This window comes from Pan troglodytes, chromosome 6 (genome assembly GCF_028858775.2).
Source record: "Pan troglodytes isolate AG18354 chromosome 6, NHGRI_mPanTro3-v2.0_pri, whole genome shotgun sequence".
Classification (NCBI taxonomy): Eukaryota; Metazoa; Chordata; class Mammalia; order Primates; family Hominidae; genus Pan; species Pan troglodytes.
Window position 1 is genome coordinate 56,610,004 of NC_072404.2, and position 17,859 is coordinate 56,627,862.

Below are 17,859 nucleotides of genomic sequence, written 5' to 3' on the forward strand. Positions count from 1 at the left end.
GAATCGTCGTCACGGGTTTCCGTGGGTACAGTTATTACTCGTTACATAATATTAAACAATTAAGATTAAAAATGGTTACATAATACTGTCCTATGGCTGGCGGAAACGAAGCTCGGGATCTCGGACTGCAGCGAGCCCGCGGCAGGCGGGCAGGGGGCCGCGCGGCAAGACCTCCCCGCCTCCCTCCCGGGCCCTGCCCGCCGCGGCCGGGGCCTCTGCAGCCTGCGCAGGCCGATCCGCCCGCCGCCCCGGCTCGTGCCCACCGCCCACCGCCCACAGCCCAGCGCCCGCGGCGGAGCCCACCTGAGTACCTGGAGAGCGGGCGGCAGCACTGGCCGCACGGGGTCGCTGCGTGCGCGCCGCCGGCCCGGGTAGGGCTTCGGGGCCCGGCCCCCGCAGTGCCCGGCGCGTGGACAGCGCTCCGCATGGACAGCGCTCGGAGCCGGGCCGGGCTGGTCCTCCACGGCTCCGCCCCGGCCAGGGGCCTGCGGCGCAGAAAACCGACCCGGGGCCTCGGGGCCACCGCGCGCCAGGCGAACGCGCTAGCACGAAAAGCGGGCCAACGCCGCCTCTGGGGACGCCATCCGGGCGAGGGTGGGATGCCGCGCCACCGCCCGAGCGTGCCCGGGGGCTCCCAGCGCCATCACCGCGCAGGTGCCCGGAGGCCCCTCCGCGGAGCCGGCTGCCGCCCGGCGGCAATACTCAGCCTCCGAGGGACCGGGCGCTCCTGAGGAGCGGGAGGACGACGGAGCAGCGCCCGGTCCTGGAGCACAACAGGAATCCCAGGACCAAACCCATGTGACGCGGCCACGCCCCAACGCCCAGCGGGGGCCCTCTGCTGCCCAATCCCCGGATCCCTGGTTCTCATGGCAACCCTGAAGAACCCCTTGTTCCCTCCACTGCCTCCTCTCCTCCCCCACAGCCCCCCCGCCTGATGGGCAAGGACGCGCACACTGGCCACTGACGATGCCGAAAGCCCTCCATGTCTACCCGCTACGCCGCATTCGCAGACAGGCGGGGGACATCGCGGCCGCGGCAAGCTAGAGATGCCGCCTGCTCGAGCAACCTTCCACCTGCAGGGCCGGCCAGTTCTACTCTTCCAGGATCACTGTCGTCTCACCCTTCTCCGCAAAATGTCAGAGCAAGAACCAGGAAGGGAGAGGCTCTTTCTGGAAGCCACAGGCATAACGTTACTGAACAACGAGGACAAAGTAGGGTCCCATTTAAACTGAGAGTCAGCGAGGGAAAGAACAGATCCTATACATACCAAGCATCTGCTATGTGCTAGTCACTTCACACACACACACACCCCACACACACCTCACACACACACCCACACACCACACACATCCCACCCACCCATTCACATACATACATACACACCACACACATACATACACACCACACACACATACACCACACACCCCCACATACCACACACACACATCACACATACTCCCCCACCCCCGCACACACATACACCACAGACATACACACGAGCCTGCAATGATGGAAGCAAAACAGAACGTTTGGAGATATTCACTGCCGTTTACAAGGCCACAGTAAGCAGTAAGCAGATTTTCTACTCCCCTCTAGCAGAGAACATGGTAGGAAAAGCTAGACATTGTAGACAGCAGTAAGAACGTAACAGTCAACAGTGGACAATGGATTCTGAAACTGAGATCCTATACTGCATTCACACATGTTAAGGGGCAGGGCGCTGGGAAAACCCCATCTCAGTCTGGGGTTCAAAGAGTGGAAAAGCTACCCTAGTCCAATGCTCGGAGGCCAGGTCAGGCCCCTGAAGGTCACTGGAGGAGGAGGCTGGAAAAAGTGCAGATATGCACTCCAAAAGGAGAGGTTCCATGGTGGTCATGACCACAAAATTCCAATATGTTTAAGTCGATCAAACAAAAGCAGAGTTAAGGCTGGTTCTGAGAGCAGCCAAGAGCAGTTTTCAACACAACACAAAGGGTAACACAAGGCTTTCTTTTCTCACAGTCCGGGCTGACCACATATGGCCTGGCTACTGCAAGAAACATTGAAGGTGTTAGCGCTTTTGACTCTAACTGTGCACCCCTCAGAGAAGATGTCACAGAGTGAACATCGCGAGGCACAGAATGGGAAATGGAAGCACAGAATCAAACCCTGAGATTCGGGGAGAAATCAAAGTGTGGAGAAATTATGTAACTCATCCAAAGTCCAGAGCAGGTTACTGACTGGGAGAACTTGGCGTTCCTTCCAGACTCCAGATATGAGACTTTTCTGCGGTCTGACACAGTGGCTTCATCCACCTCTGCAGTCAACCCTACAAAGGTGGCTCGAGTGTTCCTCTGCCTCCCTGCCCAGCAGCTCCCAGCCTGGATGGTGAACTCCTTTGCCTGAACATCCCACGCACCCTGCCGTCTCCTGGGCTAGAACAACAGGTTGTGCAGGACTGAGGGCTTCCCTGCCACACTCCCCTCTATTACAAAATGCCAGAGGTCCCAGTTCGAAGCAGCTGTTCCTGGATGTGGGAAGAGCAAGAGAGAAATGATCTAATGATGGACAAGGAATCTTGAAAAGCCAGACCTTCACTGAATGGCTGACAGGACACACATTTTGCTTTACTAGAACAAGAACAGAATCTTTGAAAAGGTATAAAAGCCAGTGGTCAAGAAGTAACTGACAGCAAAGGCAAAAGAGATGAAGGCTAAGCTGGAAAGTGGAGATGAAGCCTGATGATATACTCAGTGGAAGTCCAGAAAGTCTCAGGAATGAGAACTACCATTCACCTCTGGAAATGGGAAACATAGAGTCCAAAACAAGAAGATTAATTGGAAGTGTCAGGAATAGCTGGGCCCCATTTCATCCCGGGTCCTCTCCCCAGCTCCATCAGCTAGGTGACTTCTTTTCTGGAAGCAGGGACACAGGTCTCTGGACCAGGGTCAGCAGACACAGCCATGCCTTTAGTCCCAGAAAGATTTGGTGGATCACATGCTAGCTGCCATATGAATCCCACCACCATCCCCAGCAGCTCCTGGAGCAGCACCTCCAACAGAACTGAAAGAGGCTCCTGCAGAGCTGAGAAGAGACCCAAAAGCATGAGCCCCACAACAAGCAACCAGGCGTCCATCCACAGAGGCCACAGTTAAGTGCTCACTCACACAGGGCTCCTGTCAGCTTCTGAGCAATGTCCTTTTGAAAGTGGGAAGACAAAAAAGGGCCCCAGACAGCTAAGCGAAGCCTCTAAGGTGAAAGATGTGGCCAAATTGCATGGGACAAACACTTCCTATGCCTCACCTCCCTGGGCCCTGTCCACGGCTCTATTGAGCCGCATCTGATGGGACCCCTATGTCCTGCAGCACAGCCTCCTCCTACCAGGGCTCTGAAGAACCTGTACACCCAGCACCTGCAGGGATGTAGCCCAGATGCAACCCTGGCCTATGGTGATGGGCACTGACAGGAGATACATCCTCCACCCCAACCCCTTCCCAGCACTGTCTGGAGGACTGGGAGCTCGTGACACAAGTCAGCCCCACATGTGGAACCATTGGCTTCACTCAATTCTAGGCAATGCCCACCGCGGGCACCCCGCCTCACCCTGCACCCAGGTTCCCTCCTTCCAGTCTCCCTCCACCAGGCTGGCACACCCTCCTACAATAGAAGCACACAAGGCTTTGCCATAGGCTCTGCTTTCCAGGTAAGCTGGACACAAACAAACAGAAAAATTAAAAGTAAATCATTTACAAATGGGAGAGAAGAAACGATACACAAAAAGTTTTTAAAAATTAATATCTACAAATGAGATAGACGTATCTATGAAATAAGAATATTATGCCATTAAAAAAAGAATACTCACTTTGAATGTCAATAATGTGTCAATAGTCAACTGTAACAAATGTACAGGATTCCCAGTAGTGGGAGAGGCTGTGCGTGTGTGGGGCAGAGGGTATGTAGGAAGTCTCTGGACTTTCCATTCAGTTTTGCTGTAAACCTAAAACTGCTCTAAAGTCTGTTTTTTAAAAAGAATATAAATATATATATATAGAGAGAGAGAGATCCTAAGAAATTCAAAATGAAAATAGAAACAAAATCCAACAGAAAAGTTAAAAGGTCAAATTGAGGACATATCCCAAAACCTAAAAACAACACAACAGACACAGACTATTAGATAAAAAATACAGAGAACCAATCCAGGTGGCTAAAAACCAAATAACTGCCATCCTAGAAAGAGAGAAGAGGAAAATGGAAGAAAAGAAATGAAAGGATTAATTCAAAAACATGTCCAAGACCAGAAAGATCTGAGATTCCAGCTTCAATGGGCCCTCAACATACCCCACACACAAAGTGGAGACCCAACAAGACTCATCTTCAAGGAACTTCGGAACAAAGGCACAGAGAATATCCTACAAGTGTCCAGACATGACAAAACAAAACAAAAAACAAACCAAAAAACCACTCTGGTACTCTTTCATACACAGAATCAAGAATCAGAAGAGCTTCTTTCTCAACCTCATTCTGCCTAAAGGCAATGGAAGCCTCTAAATGTTTTAGGGAAAACTATCTTTAATTTAGAAATCCATATTGAGACAAACCGTAAACTGTGAGAGTAGAAGATGGACATTTTCCCAGACACGCAAGGTCTCAAAAAGTTGACATCTTGTGCACCACTTTTTGGAAGCTTCTATAGAAAGTACTCCATCAAATTTTGGAAATAAACCAAGAAGAAAAGTCATGAGATCCAAGAGAAAGGCAAAGGGGCATTCCTGGGACAATGGAGAAGAAAGACTCCAAGACAACAGCTGTGCAGGGAGCCTCAGAGCAACCCAGCCTGCTGCAAGCAGAAAGGCACACGAGGAACTGCTTCCAAAGATAAAACTGCAGATCACCTTAGGCCTTGGAAAGGAGATTCACACAACTCTGTAAGTTTGGAGGGGAGATGATAAGTACATTTTAAAAACTAGGCAAAAACAACTCCAGGAGAAAACAAAATGTCCTAGGAGAAAATCACAGTTATCACAGTATACTACATGGCTCAGCTATGAGCAGCATTAGGGGACCATCCCAACACTGCATACTGATGGAGCCGAATGGACCAGAAGAGACGATGGGGAGACAAGAGTGAGTGTAGGGTGGGGATGGGGCAAAGGGCATCACCCTCACCTTCCATGGAGTTTGAAATCAAGAATCACATGAAAAATGGGGAGGAGGAGGAGGAGGAGGAGGAGGAGGAGGAGGAGGAGGAGTAGTAGTAGTAGTAGTTGTTGGGGGGAGGAGGACAGGAATCGCAATCTATTGTCTAGACCTCTTCGGAAGTATGGAAGTACGTACAGAAAAAAATCTGCTGATAAGTTACTTCTGGGGAATTATTTCATCTTTAACCTATGTCTACATATCACTCTGATTTTAAAAATCCAAACTAAATTTTAAAATAGTTTGCTCTGGGTGTTGAGGAATTAGGAAACCAGGTGACCCTTCAGATGAAGAGAAGAGAAACACTGTGTGATATGGACAGGCAAGGACAGCACGGGGACAGTGCCCTGGGCAGGGACGGTGGGTCAGGACAGGGACAGCCTGTGTCCAGTCACTGCCCTGCAGGCCTAGGTGGGGAGAAGGCCGGGGAGACCTGTGATGGAGAGATGAGGCGACAATGACACTAGGAAGCCCTCCTGCCTTATCCCTCCTGCGTCGCTCCATCACCTCACTAGGATCGCAGGCCAAGACACTCAATGTTCTCCTCTCTGGAGGGGATTCTGTGAGATGCACGTGATTTTCTTCAGAAGAGGGAGTGCAGTACCCTAGAACAGACACCTGGAAGCTCAGGTAACACCCCTGCAGCCTGTCGTGGGCCAGGGTGGTGTGGCCAGGGTGAAAAGATGGATGGGGGAGGTGCCCTCTGGCTTAAATCAGCCCATACGGGACAATTATAGGGCACTGAACATGACCCAGCCAGCTCAACTTCCCACAGGATGTGAAGGCCATCTAGGAACAGTGATCTCAAGCAGGGCCCCAGGCTCAGCACCAGGCACTGTCCCTGGGCAGGAAGCTGTGGTACAAACTTCTGAATTTAAAAGTTACTCAATTCATGGTAGCTTCTCAAAGCAGGGAATCCAAAAATTATTACTATGAGATATGTGGTATTATAAAGGTTTTTATACTAAAGGGAACTCTTCACTTACAAAAGGCTGGAAGCCACTGCCTAAATACTCCCAGGGATGAAAGTTAAAAATCAAATAAGTAAACTAAAGGCCCTGCACATCAGAGAAGTGGGGACCTGCCATCTCAGTGGGGCCCAGGTAGCTTGCAGTGAGCAGCCTTGGAGGTTCCTGACCCTCGACTCCCATGTGAAAGGACAAGAGAAGGTAGAAAGCGGGTCTTCAGCTATCCCTCATGGTCCTCTATTGCTCAGACGTCCCCTTGGAGCTCCCAGAGTGAGACCCCTGACAGCTCACAGACAGGACCAGACAGAGAGCAGTCCCCAACGCAGTGCCACCTGCACTGACCCAGCACATGAGGATCCCAGCTCCCAACCCCACATTAGCTCTAGTGACCTTAATGACACAATGATGAGGACCAACACACGCCAAAGTGCCAAGTACTTTGGGAAACCCATGTTAATAGGCAAGACTGCCACTGTTCATGCCCAGTTCCATTTACCTAATACAAAACCTTTCAAGGACTTCAGGGAGAAGCAGGACTGCCCACTAGCACAGCCCTGGATAGAGCTCGGAGCCACATCCCAGGGGCACATCAGCCTGACCAGGATAAGCGGTCCACAGTCATTTCAGTCCCAGCTAGGATAAGTGCCTCTGTAAGAGTCCAGACACCAACCGTGGGGGCCTGAAGACAAATGCCACAGGCTCCACAGGCCTGGAGACCAGAGATCTGTCTCCACACCCAATGCTGCTGCCCATCAGAGCTTATGCACTGCAGGGGTCTTCACAACTTCTGCTCCTGGTTGAAGGAAACCAATTTTTGACACCTGCTATTCACTATTATCTGGTTCAAATGGTTTGCAGCCAAGTGAAGTCTGCAGTACACCAGCTATCTTTGCTCTTAGAATTCTACCTGTGAGGAGTTCAAACTGTCACGCTAAACACAGTCAACAAAAGGATTCTTCTGAGCACTGACTGTGGCTCAAAGAACATTCAGATAAATTCAAACAAGATTTTGTGCAACTAGCATGTACAAAGCACTGGAAGACAAAAATACAAAAGCCAAGTCCCCTTTCTAACCAACCTTATAAATTAATAGCAAGCAGGATATCAAGTCCACAAACTGCTCTAAGACAAGGCTGACGGCAAAGTGCCTACAGACATCGCCACAAAGACTGCATGAGCTCTGCATCGTGCCAATCACACACATCACACCTCGTGCTACCTTCCCAAGAAGCCGTGGGGATAAACACGCCTATGGCTTCCATTTTAACAGATCAAGTTGGTTCACTTGTTCAGCCTGGCCAAACTAGTAAGTAGTACAACCAGGAGTCAACTGAGGCAGTGTGCCTGCTGCCCTGGTCAAATAGAGCAGAAAAGAAACGATATGGTGGGAGGGGTTATTCCTCCCCAGCGCCCATTCTCAGGCTTGACGTTAACAACAAAAAGTCCACTCTGTTGCTGGGTCCAGCCCAAATAATAAGCCCCTCAAATTAGGGATCTGAAAAGACTAGAAGAATCTCCCCAGAAATCCCTATGTAAAGTAGATGGTTCAAAAATATGAATATTCTAATACAGGGGAAAAGAAAAAATCTCCTTAGAGTCACTATATCCTAAAAGCAAAAAAATCAGAACCACTCATTTCTACCTCTGAGATTATTTTTGATAACCCCAGGAAATGGCTTCTTCTGTTGCCATCTCAAAGGACAATCACACCATTTTTCAATCCATTATTAAAGAAGAGCCATCAGCCTGCCTTTCCACGAGTAAGCGGGTAGTTTTAAGCTTTGACTGCTTTTATCTCCCTGCAGTTAGCAGGCCCTGTGATCACCAGGAGCATGGACAAAAGCCTCCGGAAGACAAAAGTGCAGGAACGCTCATTTCTCAGAGATCAGTTCAGAAGTGGTCCAGGTTGGGGGTGGGAGTCTGATGCAAAGGTGTCCCAGCCAAGAGGAACAAGGAGTGAAAACAGATACAGCTCCCTAAAAGTGTGCAGCTAAAATATTCACACAAATTAAATACCAGCCAGGGGCTGAATGGATCAGACCAGTTATACCCCTAATAGTATGCAAACTCTGAAAGTGATCCCTAGAACTCCAAAGTACCTGTCTGCCAAGTCTCACCCACCAAGTAGTTGGACGACCTTAATTTCTTCCATAATCTCCCACACTTCTGTACTTCTACAGTTATATAAAAAATAAAATAGCACAGGTTAAAAGAAAAGTCTCCACTACCAGGAAAAAAAAAAAGTTTATTTAAACTTTGAAGGACTGATTACTTAAATGAAAGACAAGGCAAATATGTTCTCCTCACAAGCCATACAATGCCACGTTGGTTTAATAAACTGAGAAACAGACGTGGGGATTACGGAGCAAACGTGCAAAGGCACAGGCTTCCCCTCCAGGGAGCAGGACCAAAATCCCCTGCATTTAGCTCTGAGCTCTGACAGGCTGGCAACCTAACCCTAGATACAAGCTCAAATACATTCTACGATCCCGTAGGTTTCTCTTCCCCTTGCAGTTAAGAGTTGGACAGAATTCCAAGGAAATAGGTTCCATTCCTTAAATTATGCCACCTTTAAAGCATTCGGTTTTACCACATAAACCAATCAAGAATTTCTACAGCTCTAAGATGAAGCTGAAGGCACAATAGATGACTGTGTTCAAGCTGGAGTTTGATTTCTACACATAATAAAGCCTGTACCCGGAGAGATCACCAAAATCAAGTTCTGAGCTAACTCTTCGAGTCTGACTCTGCTCTCTTCTCCTACTGGAGGCTGAGTAGACACAGACATAGCTCTTTAAACTGGGTCAGGGCTGCCCTTGGTCCCAGTCCTGGTGGCCATCACCATACAAAGCTCTGGACAAGTAGCTGGCATGAACCTGCCCAGTTCTGGGTTCCTGATCCACAAATGAAAAGCATTTTGAGTGGGCCAACGCTGCCCCAAAAGTGACCAAACAGATAATATGCAATAGATGACTTTAGGGGTACACAGCTTTTCTATTTTAATTACAGTAAACATAACTACCACATCAAAACTCATGACTTCATGGATATCAAAATTCCTTCCCAAAATAAATGTGTATTTAAATGTAAAAAGTGAGTGAACTAAAAGGAAATATCTAGAATGCTCTGGTAACATGGCATTAACCTTGAAGGCTGGGAGCCCCCAGACCAGGCAATCATCACTCTCCGAGTGTGTGACTGGCAGGCTATACATACCTGACCCACGCCATTTCCCTTTCAGAAGTGGATGTACTTTTGCAAATAAAACACAAGACTAAAATGATCCAAAGCTTAGGTTCTAGTGACAGCTTTGTCACTTGCTGACAGTATGACCTCGGGCATGCCAATTAACCTCCTGAGCCTTGGTTTTCAGACCTGTAAAATGGGGATCAGGAGGTTGTAGAGGGGATTAAAAGCAACAAGGCTTTTGAAAGTGCCTTGTAAACTGTGAAATGCTACAGAAGTATCAGTCGCTACACTTCTCAGTTACAGGAGCAATGCCTGCTGGGCGTGTAACTCTGTCCTCAAATTCCCTCCCTGTAATCTGGGGATTGGCCTGTGTTGCCCTTCTCTTTCAAGTGCTCCCAGTAAAACTCAAATATTACATGCAGTGATCCTAGAGTTTTGATTTTTAAGAGAAAAACCTAGACATCTAGAATCATTCCTGGAAACATAGTTGGTTTTCAGTGCTTTTACTTAAAATACTCTCCTAAAAGACACTTCACCGCTGTCACAGCCAGAAGTCCCACTGCTGTAGAAACTCTTCATTCTAACTCTTTCCTCCTGGAAAGAGAGGAACTCGGGGTCAGCTCGTTAAAATATTGCCAGCATTGTGTTGTAAACCCTAGTCAACTCCGGTTGCTGCGCTAACAACATGTGTTCTTGGTAAAACTGCTTGAAACTTTAAATAGACCACCATTTCTGAAACTCGGGGGCTCCAAACGGCTGAATCAGCATTTTCAGAAACAAAGTGTTCTAGGCCTGGCCTTTTAAACAGCAGCAACGAGCAAGTTGTGCAATAACGCATATTTACTCACGAGCTCCCCTTGTTTTGGTCTTTCCCCCCTCCCCCCCATCTCTTGAATGAAACTGGGCACCAAGTTTGCAAGAAAATATTCTTTCAAACGCATTGTAAAGATCCAGGACCCTGTAAAAATCACCTGTGGCTCTCTTACGTTACCCAACGTTTCGGTGAAAGCAAACCATAAAAAGTTCGCGTTTCTTCCAATCCCAAGAAAAGACGCACACAATAAAAAGTAAAGGACCCTAATTTCCATAACGCACATGCTCCAGGGCAGTCGTCAGGCAGGCGTTTGGAGAGGCAATCAGCAAAGGCGAAGAGTTGCATCAGAAATTTCCTTCTGCAAACGGTACCGCTCTTATCACATTTCCACGGCTGGCGGGCGGCTAATCCGCGAGCCCTCAACTTGGTGTTAGGCCCCAGCGGCGGCTAACGGGTCACCAACAGAACCAAAAAAAAGGTCCTCCGTACGAGGCTGGGCCGGCTCGGGATTTGGGAGTGTCTGGCACCACTGTCCCGGACGCCCGGGCGCGCGCGCCGCGGCCCCGCCGCGCAGTCGGAGCACCCGGGGCTGCAGGGACGCCTGGGCGCCCACCCTCCCAGGCGGCGGCCCCCAGGAGCGCGGCCTTGACCGCAGCCCCCGCCACAGCCCGCGAGCCGCCGGCGTCTGACAAGATGGTTCAAGAATGCACCGCTTGGACTCCACACCTCCCCCCAGGGGTCGGGAACGCAGCGCGGAGAGCCCGGCGGGGCGCCCGGCTGCCTCCGCCTCCGCCGCGCGCCCGCAGCCCCAGTCCCGCCTCCGAGCACCGCCCGCTGCGGGCCCGGGGCGCCGGAGCCCCCGGCCCGGAGGCGACGCCCTTCCGCCCGCCGCGCCTCCGCGGGGCCCGGCGTCCCCGGCCGCGGCCGCCCAGCGCTCAGACAATGACGGCGCGGGGACCCGCCTGGCCGTCCCGGGCCCCGCGGGGACGCCAACCACAAAGTAACTTGCCGCCGCGCTCCCCGCCCAACTCCGTACCTGCCGCGCGCGGCTCCCCGCCGCCTCCGCGTGGCTGCGGGCGACACTCGGCGTGGCCGGCGGCGGGCGCGGGTCCCCGCGGGGCGAGGCCGGCGCGCGAGACTGTCCCGGGCGCCCCGCGCCGCCGGCGCTGCCGCCACCCAGGGGCTGCGCGGAAACTTTAGGCTCCACCGGGTCTCCGAGCGCCGAGCCCGCCCGGCCGCAGCTCGCTTCCCTCTCTGCCTCCTCCCGGCCTCCCCACCCCCTCGATGGGCTTTAAACTCGCCCGACCCCGCCCGCCCTCCCCGCCTCTGCCGCCGCCGCCGCCTCCGCCTCCGCCTCCTCCCCCGGCTACTTTTCCTGCTCCTCCTCCCGCCGCCGCCGCCCGGACCGCTCGGCGGCCGCCAGCGCGGGAGGAGCCGGGGCCTGGGCGCAGGGCGTGGCGCGGGGGCGCGGGCCGCGGGCCGGACGGCCGGGGGGCCAGAAGCTCTCGGAGGTTCCTGCCCCGGGCTGCTGAGCGGGTTCCCCCCTCCTGCTGTCCTCGGGACTCGGGCGCGGGACCACGACCGCCGCGGCTCAGGAGTCTTCGCCAGTGAAAGGACAAATTGGACCTGTCCCGAAAGACAATTTATAAGCGAACTGTTTGAAACGCACAAAGTATTAACTGCGCAGTCCAGATCCTTTATCCTGGGCGCAGCAGGACGGGACGGAAGAGCTGGGGCTGCCCCGTACTCTGTCGTGGGCTGAAGGCACCCGGCCTGGGAAAAGGAAACCTGGGTTTGCTCACAGCCAGCCAGGTCTGGGGCCTCACCTCTTTGAGCCTCAGTTTGCCCCATCTGCGTATGAGTATCGGAGTGCGGGTGGAGTGAGAGGCCCTTCATTTTTTCTTAATGCTGCCAAGCCTGGTGTCCTTATCTTTACAATGGGCTAATAACGCCCGCCTGAGGGTTGGTGTCCTGGGGATTAAATGAGGTCATACTGGGAACATAAAGTGACTGCGAAAGACTCCCCTACCCCCCAATTGACGGAAGCCATTGTCGTTAGTGTGATTCTTAATATCTCTACCGAGTCAAAACTATAATACACATAGCATAACGATAATTATGTCTTTTCCTGGGTCTTGGCGTTCTAAACGCAGCTGCGACAATATCTTGCCTTCATAGAGCGTGCACTTTGTGCAAAACCTTCATGAATCCTTGCATGTAACCCCCACTGTGGCCCTCTAGGTGTTACTGTTAGAGTCCCACTGTACGGACTGGGAAACTGAATCTTGGAGAGGTTAAGTGACTTGCTGAAAGTCAAGTAGCTGGTAAGTGCAGAGCAAGGATTGGAAACCATGTACGGTATTGTACCAAAGCCCCTCGTAGGCACCTGCTTCTAGCAGGAGTTATTCCACCTTAGACAGATGTTACTCATGGAAAGGTCATCCTTCCCTGTAACTGAAACAGACCTCCCTAAATTTTTGCCTATTGGTCCAAGCTCAGAAACACGTAAGATGAAAATCAAGAGAGGATGATATCAAAGGATTTTAGATTCCTAGAAGAAAGGAACACAGAGGACTCCTGTTGCAGACAAAGGACTCAAAAGAAAATTAAAGAACAGAAAACTCAGTTTGAGCCAACTTCTCACAAATGCATCAGCTTTGAACCTTCTAGCTTCTGCTGAAGGTCCAAACAGCAATCCATGCCTACACCCGTCAGATAGCCTGATAGGCAAGGAGGCTTTGATAGAGGTTTCAAAAGTTCCTTGATACATAGACATATGTTCTTTTGGAATCACTTGTGGGTAAATTCCATAAACTATGGCCCCTTTACCCCTAAATACATTGATGTGTCTTTCCTAAGAGTAGAGATATTATGTGCATAACCACAATAGTCACCAAATTCGTAAATTTATATTGATAAAATACTTGTATCCAATCTAGGTCCATATTCCGGTATAGTCAGTTGATCTGACGATGTCTTCCATAGTATTTCTTTCCCTCTGTTACAAGATCCACTATTGAGGTCTAGAGTCAGGTATTGCATTTAGTTGTCTCAAAATGTATGGGTTTTCAGACATTACTATTCACAGAGAAGTGATCAAGATAAATGTCCTTAAGTGTTTTCCTGCTAGCATGGGTCTCTAGAATTCCTAGGACAGGCCCTCATTCCCTACATTTCCTGGCTCTCTGTAGACATCAGTGGGCAGAACCCATTCAGAGACACTTTCTGATGCAAGTTCATGAACTTGTCACTCTTGTGGCTGCAGAAGCTGCAGCTGTCCTCTGTGCAGTGATCCTGGATGAGCCAATCCTATATACAGATTGTATCTTATAGCCTTCCCTTCCCCCAAACTCCAGATGCCCCTGCCCACGCACAATGCGCCCTCTCAACAGGGTGGCAGCCACAGTGGAATCTAGCCATGCAGCCTATACGTTATCCTGGAGAGCTCAGCTTACTGGGCAAGACAGGGAGGCTTGTAGTTCAAGCACTTCCCCAAGGGGAAACATATAAGCTGGAATTAGGTGTCAGGACACAGGATTCCGTGATAGTGAGAAATTCAATTATCTAAACATGAGCTATAAGCCTCCTTCAGCTGAAAGTAGAGAATCTGATAGACTCTAATTTTTAATTAGTAATGAATTGATTAACATCTGTCTTCCCCTGTTGACTGTAAGCATGGTGACTGTGGCAACTCTGTGCCCCTTCACTAGTGTCCTTCCAGCAGGGGGAGTGCCTGGGACAGAGAGGGCACTAAGTGAATAGTCATTACTGGGGAATACTGTCCTGTGAATTAATTTCTCAGGAGCCTCTGAGACCTGGGCACTGTCTCAAACATTGCCAGTAACCTTGACAAAGGGAAAGTAGTCAGGGTGAATGGCACCCTGACAGCTAACTGCTTTGAGCAGCAGTGGCCCTCGCCTCTGCTCTCATGAGCCACTGCTAGTCACACGGCCCAGCCACCATCCCATGCGGCCCATGTGGACATGCGAGCACATGTCTGGAAAGCAGCCGCCTGCCCACCCCTGCAAGAGGAAGGGGGTAGTCTATAGTCATAGTATAATCATAGTGCCTGCCCCAGAATACCTGAGGAGCCTGCTTGCACTACACATCCCTGGGCCCACCCAAGCTCTGGAGAGTTCACACTTCCAGGGTTCATCTGCAATTTTTTTTTTTTTGAGACGGAGTCTCACTCTGTCACCCAGGCTGGAGTGCAGTGGCGCGATCTCAGCTCACTGCAAGCTCCGCCTTCTGGGTTCACGCCATTCTCCTGCCTCAGCCTCCCGAGTAGCTGGGGCTACAGGCGCCTGCCACCACCCCCAGCTAATTGTTTTGTATTGTTTCAGTAGAGACGGGCTTTCACCATGTCAGCCAGGATGGTCTCTATCTCCTGACCTCATGATCCGCCCACCTCGGCCTCCCAAAGTGCTGGGATTACAGGCGTGAGCCAACACTCCCAGCCCATTTTTAATAGACTCCTGCACGATGCACGATCTACATCCACACCAGTATTCCAAACACTCCAAAACGAGATGGACAGGCCACCCTGGAGTCTAGAGGTGGGGAGCCTGGCAGCATTCAAGGAAGGCTTCCCAGTGGTTGCCATGCCCCCATGGCACCCTAGAACATCAAAGATGGTAAGTTAGGCAAAGAGAACTGAAGAAAAGGCCTTTGGGGTTGAGGGACAGGCGTGTCTCTCAGACCAAACCCATGAAAGACCTTGGCTCCCTCAGGGCGCAGTACCAAGTAGTTGCATTTAGTCACAGAATGTTGCTGCTGGGTCTGGGGTTAGAGTTTTGACAACACACCAAGCTGGAGGGGTAAGAAGGGACTTATTTGTCAGATTTATATTTAACTATTTATACTTATTTGTCAAGCATAGGCTTATATGGTGATGAGAGCACCGGATATGTCTGTTATGGGGCCTACCAGCACAGTGCCCCCCAGCTAGCACTGCTCTGTCTAGAGTTTCCCCACAACCCTGGTTTTCCTTGATTCCTAAGTACCAATTAAATTGGTCAGGGATGACGCTTGGCCCAGAGATTCCCATTCTGTAGGTAGGTGGGCCAGTGGGCGGAAGGGTGACCCAACCAATCAGAAGCCTGCACCTGGGATTCTGAACTTGAAGTACTGGTGGGATCTGCACAATGGAGACCAGGTGAGGAACGGCGAGTTGGGCTCAGCATAAGGATGGTGTAAAGTACAAAGACCCAAAAGATGCCGTCGTGCCTCCCGTCTCTCTGGGCCCAGGCTGGTACAGCTATTGTTTTGAACTTCCATAGAATTCCATTTTCCGTCATTGTTTATTTGTGTGTTTTGTTTTGGTTTTGGTGGGGGGTTGGAGGGGGTAGGGACAGAGTCTGGCTCTGTCGCCTAGGCCAGACTGCAGTGGCGCAATCTCAGCTCACTGCAACCTCCACCTCCCAGGTTCAAGCAATTCTCATGTCTCAGCCTCCCAAGTAGCTGGGATTACAGGCATGTGCCACTATCCCCAGCTGATTTTTTATATATGTAGTACAGACAGGGTTTCACCATGTTGATCAGGCTGGTCTTGAACTCCCAACCTCAGGTGATCCACCTGCCTCGGCCTCCCAAAGTGCTGGGATTACAGGTGTGAGCCACCACACCTGGCCCCATTTTCCTTATATTGTCTTAATATCAACTCTCCTTTTCTGAAGTTGCTTGGATCAAAATGTCTTTACAACCAGAACAGAGGCTCACAGAAAGATGTTTATTCAGGCTGGTTACTTAGGTATAATTTGCTGACCAGAAAATTTATCATTTTTTAATGTACATTTTGTGGAGTTTGGAAAGGTATATAGTTATGGAACCAGTAAAGACATTAATACAAATAGTTTTCACCCCAAAAAGTTTTCTCATGCTCCTTGTCAGTCCCCCTCCCTACTCCAGGCAACTGATCCTCTTTCAGTTCTTAGGTTTTGCTTTTCTTTTCTTTCTTTTTTTTTTTTTTTTTTTTGGAGAGATGGGGATCTCCCTGTGTTACCCACGCTGGTCTTGAACTCTTGGCCTCAAAGCAATCCTCCCTCCTCAGCCTCCCAAAGTGCTGGGGTTACAGGTGTGAGTCACCACACCCAGCCATGTTGCTCTCAAGATTGTCATCTGAATGGAATCACACAGTAGGTAACTTGGCATAATGTCCTTGTGAATCATCCATGTTTAGTGACTGGATAGCATGATACTTTAATTAGGGTAGGTGTACATCCACTTGTTCAGCCATTCTCTGGCTGGCGAAAATTTAGGCTAGTACCAGTTTTGGGCAATTATGAATAAAACTGCTATGAGTATTTGGGTAAAGGTTTTTCTGGAAATGTAAGTTTTCATTTCTCTTGGGTAAATAACTAAAAGAGAGACCGCTAGGTCATATCTCAGTATATGTTTACCAGGAACTGTCAAACCATTTTCAAAGTGAGTATATTATTTGTGTCTGCACCAAAAATGTGTAAGAGTTCCAGTTGCTCTACATCTTGCCCAACACTTGCTGTTGTTTGTCTTTTTCATTTCTGCCATCCTGATATTGTGGGGGCAGCTTCTAATGTTGTGTAGTGGTGTCTCATTCTGATTTTAATTTGCATTTCCTTCATGGCTAATAATGTTGAGCACTTCTTCATGTGCTTATTTGCTGTGCATATACAGTGTTTTGTATAGTGTCTATTCAAATCATGTGCCCATCTTTTTGTGTGTTTTTTTCTTATCATTGAGTGCTGAGAGTTATTTATATTATCAATCCTTTAGTAGAGATGTGTTTTGCAAGTATTTTCTCCATTCTTTTCATTTTTTAAATGGTACCTTTCAAACAGCAGAAGTTTTTTTATTTTTTTATTTTTTATTTTTTATTTTTTTTTTGAGACAGTCTCACACTGTCGCCCAGGCTGGAGTGGCACTATCTCGGCTCACCGCAAGCTCCGCCTCCCAGGTTCACGCCATTCTCCTGCCTCAGCCTCCCGAGTAGCTGGGACTACAGGTGCCCGCCACCACGCCTGGCTAATTTTTTGTATTTTTAGTAGAGACGGGGTTTCACCGTGTTAGCTGGGATAGTCTCAATCTCCTGACCTCATGATCCGCCCGCCTTGGCCTCCCAAAGTGCTGAGATTACAGGCATGAGCCACTGTGCCCAGCCAGCATAAGTTTTTTGTTTTGTAAGTTAAATTATCAATTTGTCCTTTCCTGGATTGTTTTCTGTATCCTATCTAAGAAATTCTTTCCTAGACCAATACTGCAGTGATTTTCTTTTATGTTTTCTTCCAGAAGTTGTATAGTTTTGGCTCTTACATTTAGAGATATAATTCAATTGTAACTGATTTTTGTAGACCGTGTGAAACAAGGGTGAAGGTTCTTTTTTGTGGCATATGGATGTCTGCTTGTCCCACTGAGTGATTTGAAGTTGTTAGGTGATCCCAGTTTTGTTTTAGAATGCTCGATCCAGCTACAGTGGAGCCAACAGACCAGTTGGGAGACTGGTAGGTGAGGATGATGTTGGGCTGTGACAGAGGGGAGGGACAATAATGAACAGATTGGGGTGAGTATAGGACGTATGTATCACAGCAAGTCTCTGCCCTTCTGGTGGCCCTGGGCTTAGATGAGACTGTGGCAGTAAGCACAGTGCCTGGCACAGAGGGAGGGAGGCACAGAGCAGGGAGAGTGCATGGCCATGTTGCTGCAGGAAGATTCCATCATGGAGCAAGCTCAGCACCCTCC

The 17,859-nt window shown here is 49.8% G+C and overlaps 1 protein-coding gene across 19 annotated transcripts in view; it reads right to left on the reverse strand.

The window, feature by feature from the left end:
• GRB10 (growth factor receptor bound protein 10) overlaps positions 1-11,413 on the reverse strand; it is a 203,427-nt gene extending 192,014 nt beyond the window's left edge. For 3 of the 19 annotated variants that reach the window (XM_054687542.2, XM_063815390.1, XM_063815395.1), the window contains exon 1: positions 312-5,116. Coding sequence is in view for 2 of the 19 variants with exons in the window: in XM_024357834.3 (XP_024213602.1) it covers positions 312-427 (116 nt within the window). In the remaining 17 variants the exon portion in view is untranslated. Of the gene's footprint in view, positions 1-303; positions 5,131-10,408; positions 10,754-11,182 lie in introns of those variants that run through there. The other 16 variants (XM_054687546.2, XM_063815394.1, XM_063815387.1 and 13 more) reach the window with 13 other exon arrangements.
• Positions 11,414-17,859: the final 6,446 nt, after the last annotated feature.